The following is a 12825-nucleotide window of genomic DNA, read 5'->3' on the forward strand; positions in this document are numbered from 1 at the left end:
TCCTCCCTCTCTCTCTCTCTGTGCGTCCTTCCTCTCGTCCGTCTTTGTGTATTTTTGGCTTCGGGCGGCGACGGCGGCGGCGAGGAAACGGCACAGAGAGACGACTCACATGGATCAGACAGAGAGATGGCTTTGGTTGAAAGGCGAGGTTGTAACATTTTTTAAGATTTTAATAATAAAGCTCCTTTAACACTCCTCTGCTCGCTCCTCCTCCTCCTCCTCTTCCTCTTCCTCCTCGTCCTCTGATTGGTCAATCAGGGATCAGTCGGCCATGGCGCCCCCCAGCGGCGGCGGCGAGGCCTCGCTGAAGGAGCAGAAGGAGGCGGGGCTCGAACAGGGAGAGACCGACTCCTCGGGACACGAGGTCGGGCTCATCAACGACGGCCTCGGGACACACAGGCTGACGCCGCCGACGCCGCCGACGCCGCCGCTGCTGCTGCTGCTGACCAGGCCCGTGGAGGCGGTTGCCATGGAGGCGGTCATCATGGAGGCGGTTGCCATGGAGCCGGTGGTCACCATGGGGAGGAGGGAGTGTGGGTGGTTGAGGAAGAGGGAGCGACCGCCGGGTCCACCTAGGAGCATGTGGCCGGCCGCGCCGCCATCCAGAAGCTGATGACCGGTGCTGGCTGCCAGGGCTGAGGAAGAGGAGGAGAGGAGGAGGAGGAGGAGGAGGAGGAGAGGAGGAGGAAGAGGAGGAGGAGAGGAGGAGGAGGAGAGGAGAGGAGGAGGAGGAGGAGGAGAGGAAGAGAGGAGGAGGAGGAAGAGGAGGAGAGGAGGAGGAGGAGGAGAGGAGGAGGAAGAGGAGAGGAGGAGGGAGAGGAGGAGGAGAGGAGAGGAGGAGAGGAGAGGAGGGGAGTCAGAGGAAGGTGAATGGAAGAAGAGGAGGAGAGGAAGGAGAGGGAGAGGAGGAGAAGAGGAATGGAAGAGGAGGAGAGGAAGAGGAAGAGGAGGAGAGGAATGGAATAGAAGGAGGTGAGGAAGAGGAAGATGAATAGAAAAAGAGGAGAGGAAGGAGAGGGAGAGGAGAGAAAGAGGAGGAGGAAAAGAGGAGGAGGAGGAAGACAAGAGGAAGAGGAGAAGAGGGGGAAGAGCAGGAGGAGGAGGGGAAGAGGAAAAGGAAGAGAGGACAGCGAGGAAAAGGAGGACAGGAAGAGGAGAGAAAGACAAAGAGAGGAGGGATGAAGAAAGAGGAGAGGAAGGAGAGGGGAGGAGGAAGAGGAAAGCAAGGGCGATTAGGAGAGGAAGAGGAGGAGGAGAGGAAGCAGAGGAGTTGAGGAGGAAAGGGAGAGAAGGAAAGGAAGAGGAGAGGAAGGAGGAGGAGAAGGGGGGAGGTGGAGAGAAAGTAAGGATGATTGAAAGAGAAGAGACAAAGGTCAAGAGGAAATGAGGACGAGGAGATGAAAATAAAAAGTGTCAAGAGGAAAGATGGAAAACAAGAAAAGAAAAAGGACAAAGTGACAAAGAGAAGAAAGAGCAAAAGAAAAAGTGAGGAGGGCAGAAGTGGAGGAGGTGAAGAGAAGGATGGAGAGAGTGAGAGGAGGACGAGAAGGAGAGATAATTTGAAGAGAAAGAAGTAGAGGGGGAAGGAAAGAGAGAAAGAGTCAGTGAACGCATCGGGAACAACAGGAAACAGTCAACACATCATGTGGAGGTGATCAGTGGCGCCGCCAGCCGGAATCCTGTACGCACTGTGCGTACAATTTTTTTCATATATAGGTGAAAAAAAAGAAGCAATTTTGTTTATTTTGAGGGGGTGTGATAAAGACGCTTGTTGTTTGTAACAGGCTAAACGTGCTGAGTTCATTGATTGTTAAACCAATCACTGAAGCCTAACGTAAAAGCCAGTGATTGTCGTTTACGTCATGTCATCTGTCTCTTTTTGATTTCTGGCGCCTATTACACTACCGCTATGTGATGATTACGCCCGGTCCAGTATAGAAATGTCAAAAAGACAGTTGAGCCTTTTCCAGGCATTTGAAAAAAAAGAGATCCAAACCCACGATCACAAACACGCAGCAGAGCAGCGATAATGACGGTCTCTTCTCTCTAGCTCCAAACTCACTCGTCTGCACCGCAATTATGGACTCATAGGCGCCGATTCCAGGTTGAGCACCCACTGTTGAGCACCCACTGTGTATGTGTAACCCGTATGTGTGTGTAGCCTGTGTGAATGTGTGTTAATCTCTCACGCGCTCTGTTAAAATGAGTAAACACAAACCGCTGCAGAGCGCAAGCCTGGCACAGAGGTGCGCGCTCTGGCGCATCTGGCACAATCTGTTAACGGCACCGAAAGGAAACTGCTCCGCTCCGCGGCTATTTTGCGTCCGACGTCTATGTTAAGCACACGTTGTTATTGATATTGTAGCGTCCGAGCCGACGTAACTACAACAACATAACACAAACTTATCTGACAGCTCTCACTTCCTCACACTCACCCCGGCCCCTCAGTTTCTCATCCAACCATACGCTACCTGCCCGTACACATTCACAGTCAGTCAGGAATCACACAACTTAAACATCATAACAACAACATTACTGCGGGGTCGCAACAATATTTTCAGTTGTGCAGTATATTAATGAGCGACAAGTCCCATTGCTACGTGGCATGATAAGCACAGCAACGCAACCCCCCCCCCCCCCCCCCCCCCCGAAAAAAAAAATTGTTGTATGTAGCCTATTTGCCGTTTCTGTGCGTACATTGAAATTGAATCCTGGTGGCGCCACTGGAGGTGATGAAGATGAAGATGAAGATGATGAAGATCATGGGGCTTTTATTTTGTTGTGTCAAACAGGAAGTAGCGACTTTAAAATCCAACATCTGTTTTATCTTTACAGGGAATTAAACGTTTTAATGTTGCTGCATTTGCTTTATATTTTATTTTTTTCACTTCCTGTTTTATTTTGGCGAGTCCAACCAACCAACCAATCATATTATACCGCTGTGTTGTTTTTGTGTCATTATAAGCTCCGCCCCCCTAACCGGTCACACTGACTGATGTTTAGTCTCCGCCCACTTTAGATTCACCTGAACTGACCTAAAGAAACTGCTGTGGCCACAGGTTCGAGTCTGACCCACAGTCCTTTGCTGCCCATCTTATAGAACGAATCACATACTTCTGGGTAGAAAACCAGCATGAGAGCAATAGTGACAGATGAGAGTTTCTCATTTTTCACGTCACTTTATCACCATTTAGACTAATCTGATGTTTGTAAAGTTTATAAAACCAATGATTGGACAAACATTACTAATTCTGTGTGCACGTTTTTAGTCATGGTTATCGTAAATTGTCAGGGCTAACCGTTAGCTACCTGTTTAACTTTAATAACTCAGTGACTCAATAAACGGTCCATGAAAAACTTTTTTTTCCAGCGGATATCTGAGTTGCAACATGACTGAGCTAACTGGAGTAGTTTCATGTCGTGTCCGACAACGGGAGGGTTTTAACAGCTGACGTCCTGCTGTTAGCTTAGCTACCGCCATTAGCTTAGCTACCGTTAGCTGTCTCTGTCAGCTGCAGCCTCTGATGCTTTCTAGACACCGTGATTCCCCCAAACTGAATAAATACAACACATAGCAAGCAACACAAAACTACTTTGCTCGTGCACACAGAAATAGTAATGTTTCTTCAATCATTTCAGATTTGTCTAAACGGTGATAGTGGCGTGAAAAATATGATAGGCCTATTAGCTAAACTGCCTAGCTAAACACTCGTTCGTTCACTTTCAAAATAAAGGCACACAAATGTTAGCCTCGTAAACCAGCCTCTCGCGGAACTGCATTTCATTTTATTTCTCGGGAGAGTCTGGCCTCATCCCCCCTCTAAGCGTTTGGGGTGGGCGGGAGCTGGGCGGGAGTAGTAGCGTTGACAGACAACCCCATTCAGCCAATCAGCAAGTTGGTGTAGTGACGGGGCTTTGCACCAGTCGGTCCCTGATTGGCCAACGTGCTGTGTCAATCACAGCGGGCGACGCTGATTGGCTCGGCCTTCTGAGGGTTTCAGTCCAAACGCTTAGAATGGGGATGAGGCCAGACTCTCCCTCGGAATGAAATGAAATGCACTTCCGCGAGAGGCTGGTTTACGAGGCTACACAAATGTAGCCTACTTTTTTTTTTTTTTTAAAAAAGAAGCTGCCTCTGATCTTTGAAGTAGAGTTGTGTAGTTGTGAGTTTTCATCTTCTGGTTGTGATACCATGAAATTATCTGAAGATGCCCCACACCTCCCGCAATTTAAAAAAAACCCTCTGCTCCTATAAAATGATGATAAAGTCCGTCACAAATGTGTAAAGCCTGAGGCGACGTCTCAAGAGACGCCGAGCCAACTGATGGAGATGGAGGACAAAGAAAAACCAGGAGATTTTCAATAATAAATGTTTCTTTAAAATAAAAATAAAAAATCCAATTAACTGCCTGTTGATGGACTACTAAGTGATTACTGGACGGAGACCGAGGAGAGTTCAGTGTCTCCTGCTGACGTCTCAGTTCCAGACTGAACCTGGAGGGAATCACAGCAGAAAAATCCTTTTCTTAAACGTCTGAATCCCTCCTCTGTCCTCTTTCCTCCTTATTCTTCGTTGCCACGGCTGCAGTTTCCCCTAACGCGCTGTAACCTCCATCATCAGCTCCTTCATGCGCCCCGAGGACGGCGGCGTTGAACAGAGCGGCGGCGGTGGGAGAAAAGAGGCCGGCTGTGAATCTGCGGCGCTATAGGGAGATGGAGCACGTGACGGATTCAAAGATGAGCTTATTTGTGATGCTTAATTGATTTGGAGAAGAGGAAGCTGCTCTCCGAGGCGGTGGGAAGCGGCGGGAAGCGACGGGAAGCGGCGGGAAGCGGCGGCGCATTGAGGAGGACGGATTGAGCCCGTTGGACTGTTGACTGTAAGCTGACTAAGCTTCGCCACGAGGGCTCTTTCTTGTCGCTCGGTGATAATGGCCGCGGCGGCATTGTGTGAGACTCAAATTGAATCTTTCATCACACTGAGTGATTCAGAAAAGTTTAGTGCTGAGGAGGAGACGGGCGCCGCGGCAACGCTGTCGGCCACCAGAAACTCATTTTAGTCAAGAATGGGAAGAAGAAGAAGGAGAAGAAGAGGAGAAGAGGAGCTCTTTTTTAGAAAATGAAAATGGAGAGAGGTGAAGAGTGTGACGTGGCGCTGGAGGCCTAACACACACACACTAACACACACACACACCTTGCATGGTCGCCAGGGGATTTCCGCCGAGGAGGGCCTGGTTCATCCCTGTGCTGACTCCCATCATTGTGTTTCTGAAATGTGAATCCACCATAAAGTCACGCACACACACAAAGATACACACACACAGAGCAATTGTTAGATTAACTCATATAAACTCAACACACTCATCACTTTCTTTTTTTTTTTTTGCCTGTAGCAGCTCCTATAGATGTTTCCAGATGTTGTTTTCTTGTCTCGCTACACTACAATACACTATAAAAACTATACAAATATAAAATTTAAATATAAAACCACAGTCTGACGTTTCCTCTGAGATTTTAAAGTTGTTTATAAATGTTTTTGTTCATTAGTAGTTTCTTCTAATTTCCTTCTGTCATCTTTCTTGTCATTTTTGCTTCTTGTTCTCAGGTCTCTCTTTGAAAACATCTGATTAAATAACAAAGCATTTTCTAAAGAGCTCCTAAGCTTTGAGTCGTTCAAAAACAGCTCACAGCCTCGAAATGTTGTGTTTTTGTTCAGAAGAGACAACGACAAAGATCTGCTTCAGTCCTTGTCCCTGAGCTGCTGCTGATTCTCTTCATGATCAGTTCATGTGTTCATGTGTTTTTAATTTTACAGCTCAGTATTTGAGTAAAAAAAATAAAAATAAAACGTTTTTAAATGTCTTAAAACAAATAAAATTCAAGGTTTTTATTGATGTCATAATTCAACTTTCTATACTTCTTTCTATATATTTCTATATTTTCTACACATATTTGCATTTCACCTTTAACTGTGTCTTGTAGGATGTTTTGACACTTTCTACTATAGTTTCTTGTTTTCTTTGTTGTATTTTTTGTTAAGTGCAGCTCCTTGTTGTCTGCACACACACCTCTAATGTGTATTAATAACTACTTGTTATTAATAAAATCTGTTTCTGTGATTTGTGATTCTGATTATTGTCATCAGAGACTTTTAAGTTGTTGTGACCATGTTGTGTTTTTGTACAATCACTGATCTGAGTCATGAGCTGAACAACGTCGGCAGCCTCCAATAGTTTTCATGAGTTTTCTTGTATAAATAAAATAAAAAAGCAGCGGTCCCTCACCCGGTGTTGAGGCCGTGGGCCCCGAGGCCGGGGGGGGCGGGGCTAGCTGTGCTGTGAGGAGGAGGAGTCACAGAGGAGGAGGTGGAGCCGACGGCGGCCGAGCTGACGGGGGTCATGGGACACGGCACCGAGGGGGACGAACTGCCGACTGCCAAGAGGAGAAGAAGAAGAAAAAGAAGAAAGTAGTAAATGTTTTGTTAACCTGTTGGCTCACCTGTCACACCTGTGCAGCCACAGCCCATAGTGAAGTGGAAGTGAAGCTCGCCATGGGACCTCAATTCGGAAAAAATCTCCATGTAAGTGAACGGGAGTCAAAATTTTATTTCATGATCCGATTGAATTGTGTCATGAGAAAAATATCTGACGTTAACCTGTTTAAAACATCACGTTTCATGCCAAGAAATCAGCAGTTTGTCGTAAAAAGGCAACGGAAGAATGTATTGTATTGTATTGTGCACGGGAAAGGGCGGCATTTATAGGCTAATAGTTTTACAACAAACTGCTGATTTCTCGCCATTAAACGTGATGTTTTAAACAGGTCAGAGGTCAGATATTTTTCTCATAACACAATTCAATCAGATCACGAAATAAAATTTTGACTCCCGTTCACTTACATGGAAATTTTTTCCGAATTGAGGTCCGATGGCAACGTTACTTCCTGCTTCTGCCTAGGCTCTCTATAAATCCCCTGCTTTTTTTAAACTTTTCATTTAACAACTGTTTCATCAAAAAAAAAAAACACTGATAAAACAAAACATGAACTTTTCCCCTCCGAAAAAACTATAACATCAAGAGTGGTTTCATCTTCCCGTCACCGACCTCTGGGCTCTGAACAACAACGAGTAACTAGAAAGAAGAATACATGTGGAATGACATGCAAGAAACATGTCTAAGTGAGTGATACTATCAGGAATCAAAGACTGTCCAATGACAGCTGAATAGTTGAAAGTTAAATAATGACTTGACTTGACTGAGGCAGGGACCGAACCCATGACCTCATGATCATTAAACCTTTACTCTGCCACTAGGCCACAGAGATAATAAAATCACATGAGTTCTATACTGCCATAAATCTAAGCTGTTTGAATGCTAGCTGAAAGTCTTGTGAAGATTTCACAAGTTGAATGGAGTGTGTGGCTTAAAGTAAGTTAAAGTAGTACATTTTAAAAGAGGCTAAAGTTTTAATGGACTATTGTCATTCATTGCAATGTGATAATGTGCTGCAAAGTGAGTCTCTTAATAACGATTCATCTGCGCTCACCTGTTGTGCTGAGGCTGGTGGTGACCTGGGACAGACCCTGACTGGAGATCTGGAAGAGACACAACATCACGTCAACTCCTCACATCTCACACACACACACACACACTAGGGATGCACATTTAAAAAAAAATTTCTGACCGATAACCAACGCTCGTTAACGGATTATTAACCATTAACCGATAAGATTAAGAAGCTTGTGGCGCACGGCAAAAAAAAAAAAAAAAAAAAAATTTGATCGCTCCATTTTTTTTTTTTGCCGTTAAATACACACGTGCGCCGCGACAGCTGATCAGTGCGCTCTGTCTCAGCTGATCGCGTTCATATGGAGGTTAGATCGTCCAATGTAGAACTGTTTTTATACAAAGTGCAGCCAAACACCAGGCTGAAGGAGCAGCAGAGCTCCTCTGACAGCTCCTCTGTGGAGCTGCAGGAGAGCTGCAGGTGAACAGGCTGGAGAGCAGCGACGTCCTCTTTTTTTTTTTTTTTCAGTGCTGTTGTTGCAGGTGATGCACATCTATGTCCGTGTAGGTTACATTTATTGTCTGATCTTCCTACTGTCAGTCCTCCTGTGTAACTTTTTGCTGCAAAATATGACTAAAGGCAGGTGAACTCTGCACGTGTCGACACGCCCCCATGAGTTGACGACATAAGGACCTAATAAAATAAATAAATAACCGATAGTATTAATCGGTCAAAGTTCTTGTTATCGGTTAACGGTTCAACGGTTAATCATGTGCATCCCTAACACACACACACACACACACACACTGAGGTGAAGCTGCAGGCGTTGTCGGAGCGTACCATGTGCGGGCTGTAGCAGGGGGCTTTGTGCGTCCCGATGGGCGAGGTCTGGCTGGGCAGCGGCGGCGTGGTGCTGCTGGACGGGTTGATGCGCTTCTCTTTCTGCCGGCGGTTACAGAACCACACGCGGATCACCTCCTTCTCCATGGTCAGCTGCTCCGCCATCAGCAGGATCTCTTCAGAGGTAGGCTTTGGGTTCTGAGCAGGGAACAGAGGGAACAGAGAGGGAACAGAGGGAATAGAGAGGGAAGAGAGGGAAGAGAGGGAACAGAGAGGGAACAGAGAGGGAACAGGCCACAGAGACCATGGAGAAGTTAGGAGAAAGTTTTCCAGTCTGCAAATGCACCTGTTTGTTACCAGACTACACATCCAACTTTCATCCTACATCAATTTTTGTTTTCTTTAATAAAGGATTATCTTATCTTATCTTATCTTATCTTATCTAACATATACATGTATATTTTGCACATTTCTGCAGAATCACAGCTACTACAATATGGAAAATGCAAAATGCAACAGTCCAGTTTTTGTTTTCAGCGGATAGTTAAACACCGTAACATCAAATCAAAAACAGTATGTCTTGAGACACTGTATATTTTATGACAGTGACTGTAAACCAAGAGATTGATATCTGCTGTCTATTTCAATCTGTGATTTAAAAAATCAAGAAAAAAAAATCATAATAAAGCTGCTTCATTAAAGGGAAAAAAATAAGCTGTTGATCCCTAAAACAGTTGAATAATAAAATGTGCTATGAAAACTTGAGCTGTTCATTGTAATAATATAATATAATATAATATAATATAATGTAATGTAATGTAATGTAATATAATATAATATAATACAGCAACAGTGCAACTCAATATCCACTTGTTTGTTACCAGACTACACATCTGATTTTCATCCTACATCAATTTTTGTTTTCTTTCTTTCTTACACACATACATAATGGACGAATGAAGGATTATCTTGTCTTATATTTTGTACATTGCTGCAGAATCACAGCAACTACAACATGGAAAATGCAAAATGCAACAGTCCAGTTTTTTTTACACCGTAACATCAAAACAAAAACAGTATGTCTTGAGATGATGTATATTATATTATATTATATTATATTATATTATATAGTGACTGTAAACCAAGAGAGTGATATCTGCTGTGTATTTCTATCTGTGAAAAAGAAACTGTTGATCCTTGAAACAGTTGAATAATAAAATGTGCTATGAAAACCTGAGCTGTTCATTGATCTACAGGGTTTCCGCTACATGTAATTGATCGTGGCGCACCGCCACGGCAAAATAAAAGCCGCCACACCTTCAGAATGATGATTTTTTTTTTTTTTTTTTTTTTATTAATGTTAAAACAATGTAAAGCAGGTTTTCCACTAGGGGTTGCACAGACTAGTCCCCTGCTCCACAATGACGTTTTGAGCATGACGTCGACTAGTCGCTGATCATGTAACAGTAGGCTACAAGAGTAGCGGCTTGAAACAACAGCTGAGTGCGCTGAATGAAAAAAATACGAGCGCAGTCAAGCTGGATAGAACGAGCGCGTACCAGACAGGAAGTCAGGCACAGAAAAGGCGAGAGAATCCGGTCAATTTTCAAAATAAAATAAATGATGATTAACTTTGCTTGTCCGTCTATAAATATTTGTCAGTTGCGTCTGCACACAAGACACACATCCATACATACAGCGCTAGAGACGGACCTGTGTGTGTGGAAAACCGAGTAGCCTACAGACGGGTCGATGTTTGACCGGCGCGGAGAGAGAGAGCAGGAGAAGCTGCCGCTTCCGCGGGCAGTGGGTCGGGCTGCCGGCAATTAAAAAAAAAAAAAAAAACTCCGCTCATATCGACAGCTTTACGTCGCGCACAACAACAGCAGCAACCAACCAGAAAAAACAAAAACTGTGAGTGAAACTGTGACTGAGCAGGACTGTGATGGTGACGAGGCCTGTGTGTCGTTTTCCTCCCTAATTGTTTAATGAACAGTAGCTACAGTATTTTCTTTTGCACCTGTAGGCCTATATGTTACAAAAAACAAACTGATTTACAGTTTGTTGTTTATGAAGCTGCTGTACTGTGGACTAATTTCTGTGCATGAGCTGTCAGTCAGTGAATACAGATTGTTGCAGAGCATTTCCCTGCTCCTGGGATTTTAGTTATGATGGGAAAAATATGAATGATGTCATCAGCGACTAGTCGACGATCCGGTCTCGCGCGCCCCCCCCCCCCCCCCCCCCCCCCCCCCCGTCGATCAGACCACCCTCGCCGCCACTCTTTTAAAAAATCCTGGAGGAAACACTGATCTATATAATATAATATGATATAATATAATGTAATGTAATGTAATGTAATATAGCAACAGTGTAACTCAATATCCACTTTATCAGATGCACAGATAAAATCAGCGGCCACTCAGCTACGGAGGCCCTAAGTGGCCAAACATTCAAACATATGATGATGTCATAATTAATTGAAGATCTGTAGAAAACAAAACCAGCGTCTGTTTTTCACGTCAGCTTCATGTCTCTCAAACAAACCATAAACACATTAGTGTCTGAGAGGAGGTTAACGAGGCTTCAGCCTGATGATGTCGTTAACTACAGAACTGACCAGCTGCTAGGAGCTGGCCGTCTCCATGGATACAGGATGATTGATGACCGAGAGACGCTGATCGACAGCTAAAGTGTGACGGAAATCTCTGACACATCTCTGATTAATGATGTCGTTATATCAGGAAAAAAACGTCGATTTGAGAAAACGATTCTGTTATGAAATAAAATATATGAATGTTTGGCCACTCAGGGCTTCCGTACTCTGCTGTCAATATACATACCGTAATATAAAACGTATAAATGTTATTTTGACTGACACGATTTCAGAAAATACATTACAATCAATATTCATGATTTATAGTTTAAACTTGATTCTTTTATGTTTTTATGCACGTTTTTTTAATCATATTTAGTGACTTTAGCCTTTTTATTTTAATGAATTGCCACCAGACTTATTCTGTATGGTGTATATTTAAGTGCAGTAGCAACGGAGCTTTGTTCTCTCACCAAGTGGAAGTTTCGCTCGAGGGCGACTCGCACGTTGGTCTCGATGCTGGTGCGTTTCTTCCTGCGTCGGCCCGGCAACCCCTCGATCCCCAGCATGGGGGAGGAGAGGGAGGAGGGGCTGGGCAGCATGTTGTCCACCGCCATGGTCTCTGTCAGAGGAGAAGGGAGAGGTTTATGTTCATATTCATGAGTCTTTCTGTTGTTTTCTGTGTCAACCTGAGCAGGAACAACAGATGCAGATTTGCTTATAAAGGGATAGTTCAACATTTTGGCAAATTGGCCCATTGCCATATAATCCCTATAGTCATAGCAGTAGGTTTGTTACCTTTATAATTGTCGGTGCAAGCTGTTTTTAGAACGGCGGAGCAGAGCCGTGAGCTGCTCAGAGCTACGCTATGGAGGCTCATTATGGGATTTCTTTTGGTTTCCCTTCATCAAACTCATCAAATACACAATCCAACAACTCCACAACGCTCTGGTGGACAAGTTGTGAGCTGCACATTCACCACGCTATGAGATAATAACACAACGTTACCACACAGAGTTGTTTTAGAGGGAAATTCATGCAAAACTGCTGATGCACGTTGCCTTCAGGGACAGTTTTTCATCAACAGTCTCTGTATTTCCCTCTAAAACAACTCTGTCTGGTAACGTTGTGTTATTATCTCATAGCGTGGTGAATGTGCAGGTCACAACTTGTCTACCAGAGCGTTGTGGAGTTGTTGGATTGTGTATTTGATGAGTTTGATGAGGGAAACCAAGAAATCCCATAATGAGCCTCCGTAGCGTAGCTCTGAGCAGCTCACGGCTCTGCTCCACCGTTCTAAAAACAGCTTGCACCGACAATTAAAGGTAACAAACCTACTGCTATGACTATAGGGATTATGACAATGGGCCAATTTGCCAAAACGTTGAACTATCCCTTTAACTGCATATTTTTCTTAACGTCAGGTGTAGATGGTGTGTTCAGGTGCAGGTGGAGGCGTCCGACTCACCGGCGTCACACAGCCACTTCTCCAGCAGCGGCTTCAGTTTGCACATGTTCTTGAAGCTCAGGTTCAGCGCCTCGAAGCGAGAGATGGTCGTCTGACTGAAGTCGTTGCCGTACAGTTTTCCCATCGCCACGCCAACGTCTCCCTGACGGACACACACACACACACAACACACAAACATGTCATGACACACTAACACCAGAGATGGACAGAGTTTCTTATTGTCCACATCAATGAATGACTCTAATTGTTTCTAAATGAATGTAAGGAGCTTTTAACTCTTGTTAGTGAGAATGAACTCTTTGAAAGCAGCTGCACTGATGTGCTGCTTTTAGGGGTTAGGGTTTCCTTCTCTGACAAACACAGCTTGTGTCCAATAGGAGTTTAGAAAAAGACCTGAAAGTAACCAGTACTTTTC

At 44.4% G+C, this 12825-nt stretch overlaps 1 protein-coding gene across 1 annotated transcript in view; it reads right to left on the minus strand.

The window, feature by feature from the left end:
• Positions 1 to 261: 261 nt before the first annotated feature.
• pou2f2a (POU class 2 homeobox 2a) overlaps positions 262 to 12825 on the minus strand; it is a gene marked incomplete at both ends in the record, with an annotated part of 85181 nt that continues 72617 nt past the window's right edge. Inside the window, 7 exons of the mRNA XM_083982144.1 lie at positions 262 to 635; positions 5195 to 5268; positions 6285 to 6432; positions 7546 to 7594; positions 8347 to 8544; positions 11416 to 11564; positions 12411 to 12552. Of these exons, the coding sequence (XP_083838270.1) occupies positions 262 to 635; positions 5195 to 5268; positions 6285 to 6432; positions 7546 to 7594; positions 8347 to 8544; positions 11416 to 11564; positions 12411 to 12552 (1134 nt within the window). The remainder of the gene's footprint in view (positions 636 to 5194; positions 5269 to 6284; positions 6433 to 7545; positions 7595 to 8346; positions 8545 to 11415; positions 11565 to 12410; positions 12553 to 12825) is intronic.

The sequence above is a fragment of the Trachurus trachurus genome, assembly GCF_905171665.1.
Source record: "Trachurus trachurus genome assembly, chromosome: 11".
Lineage (NCBI taxonomy): Eukaryota > Metazoa > Chordata > Actinopteri > Carangiformes > Carangidae > Trachurus > Trachurus trachurus.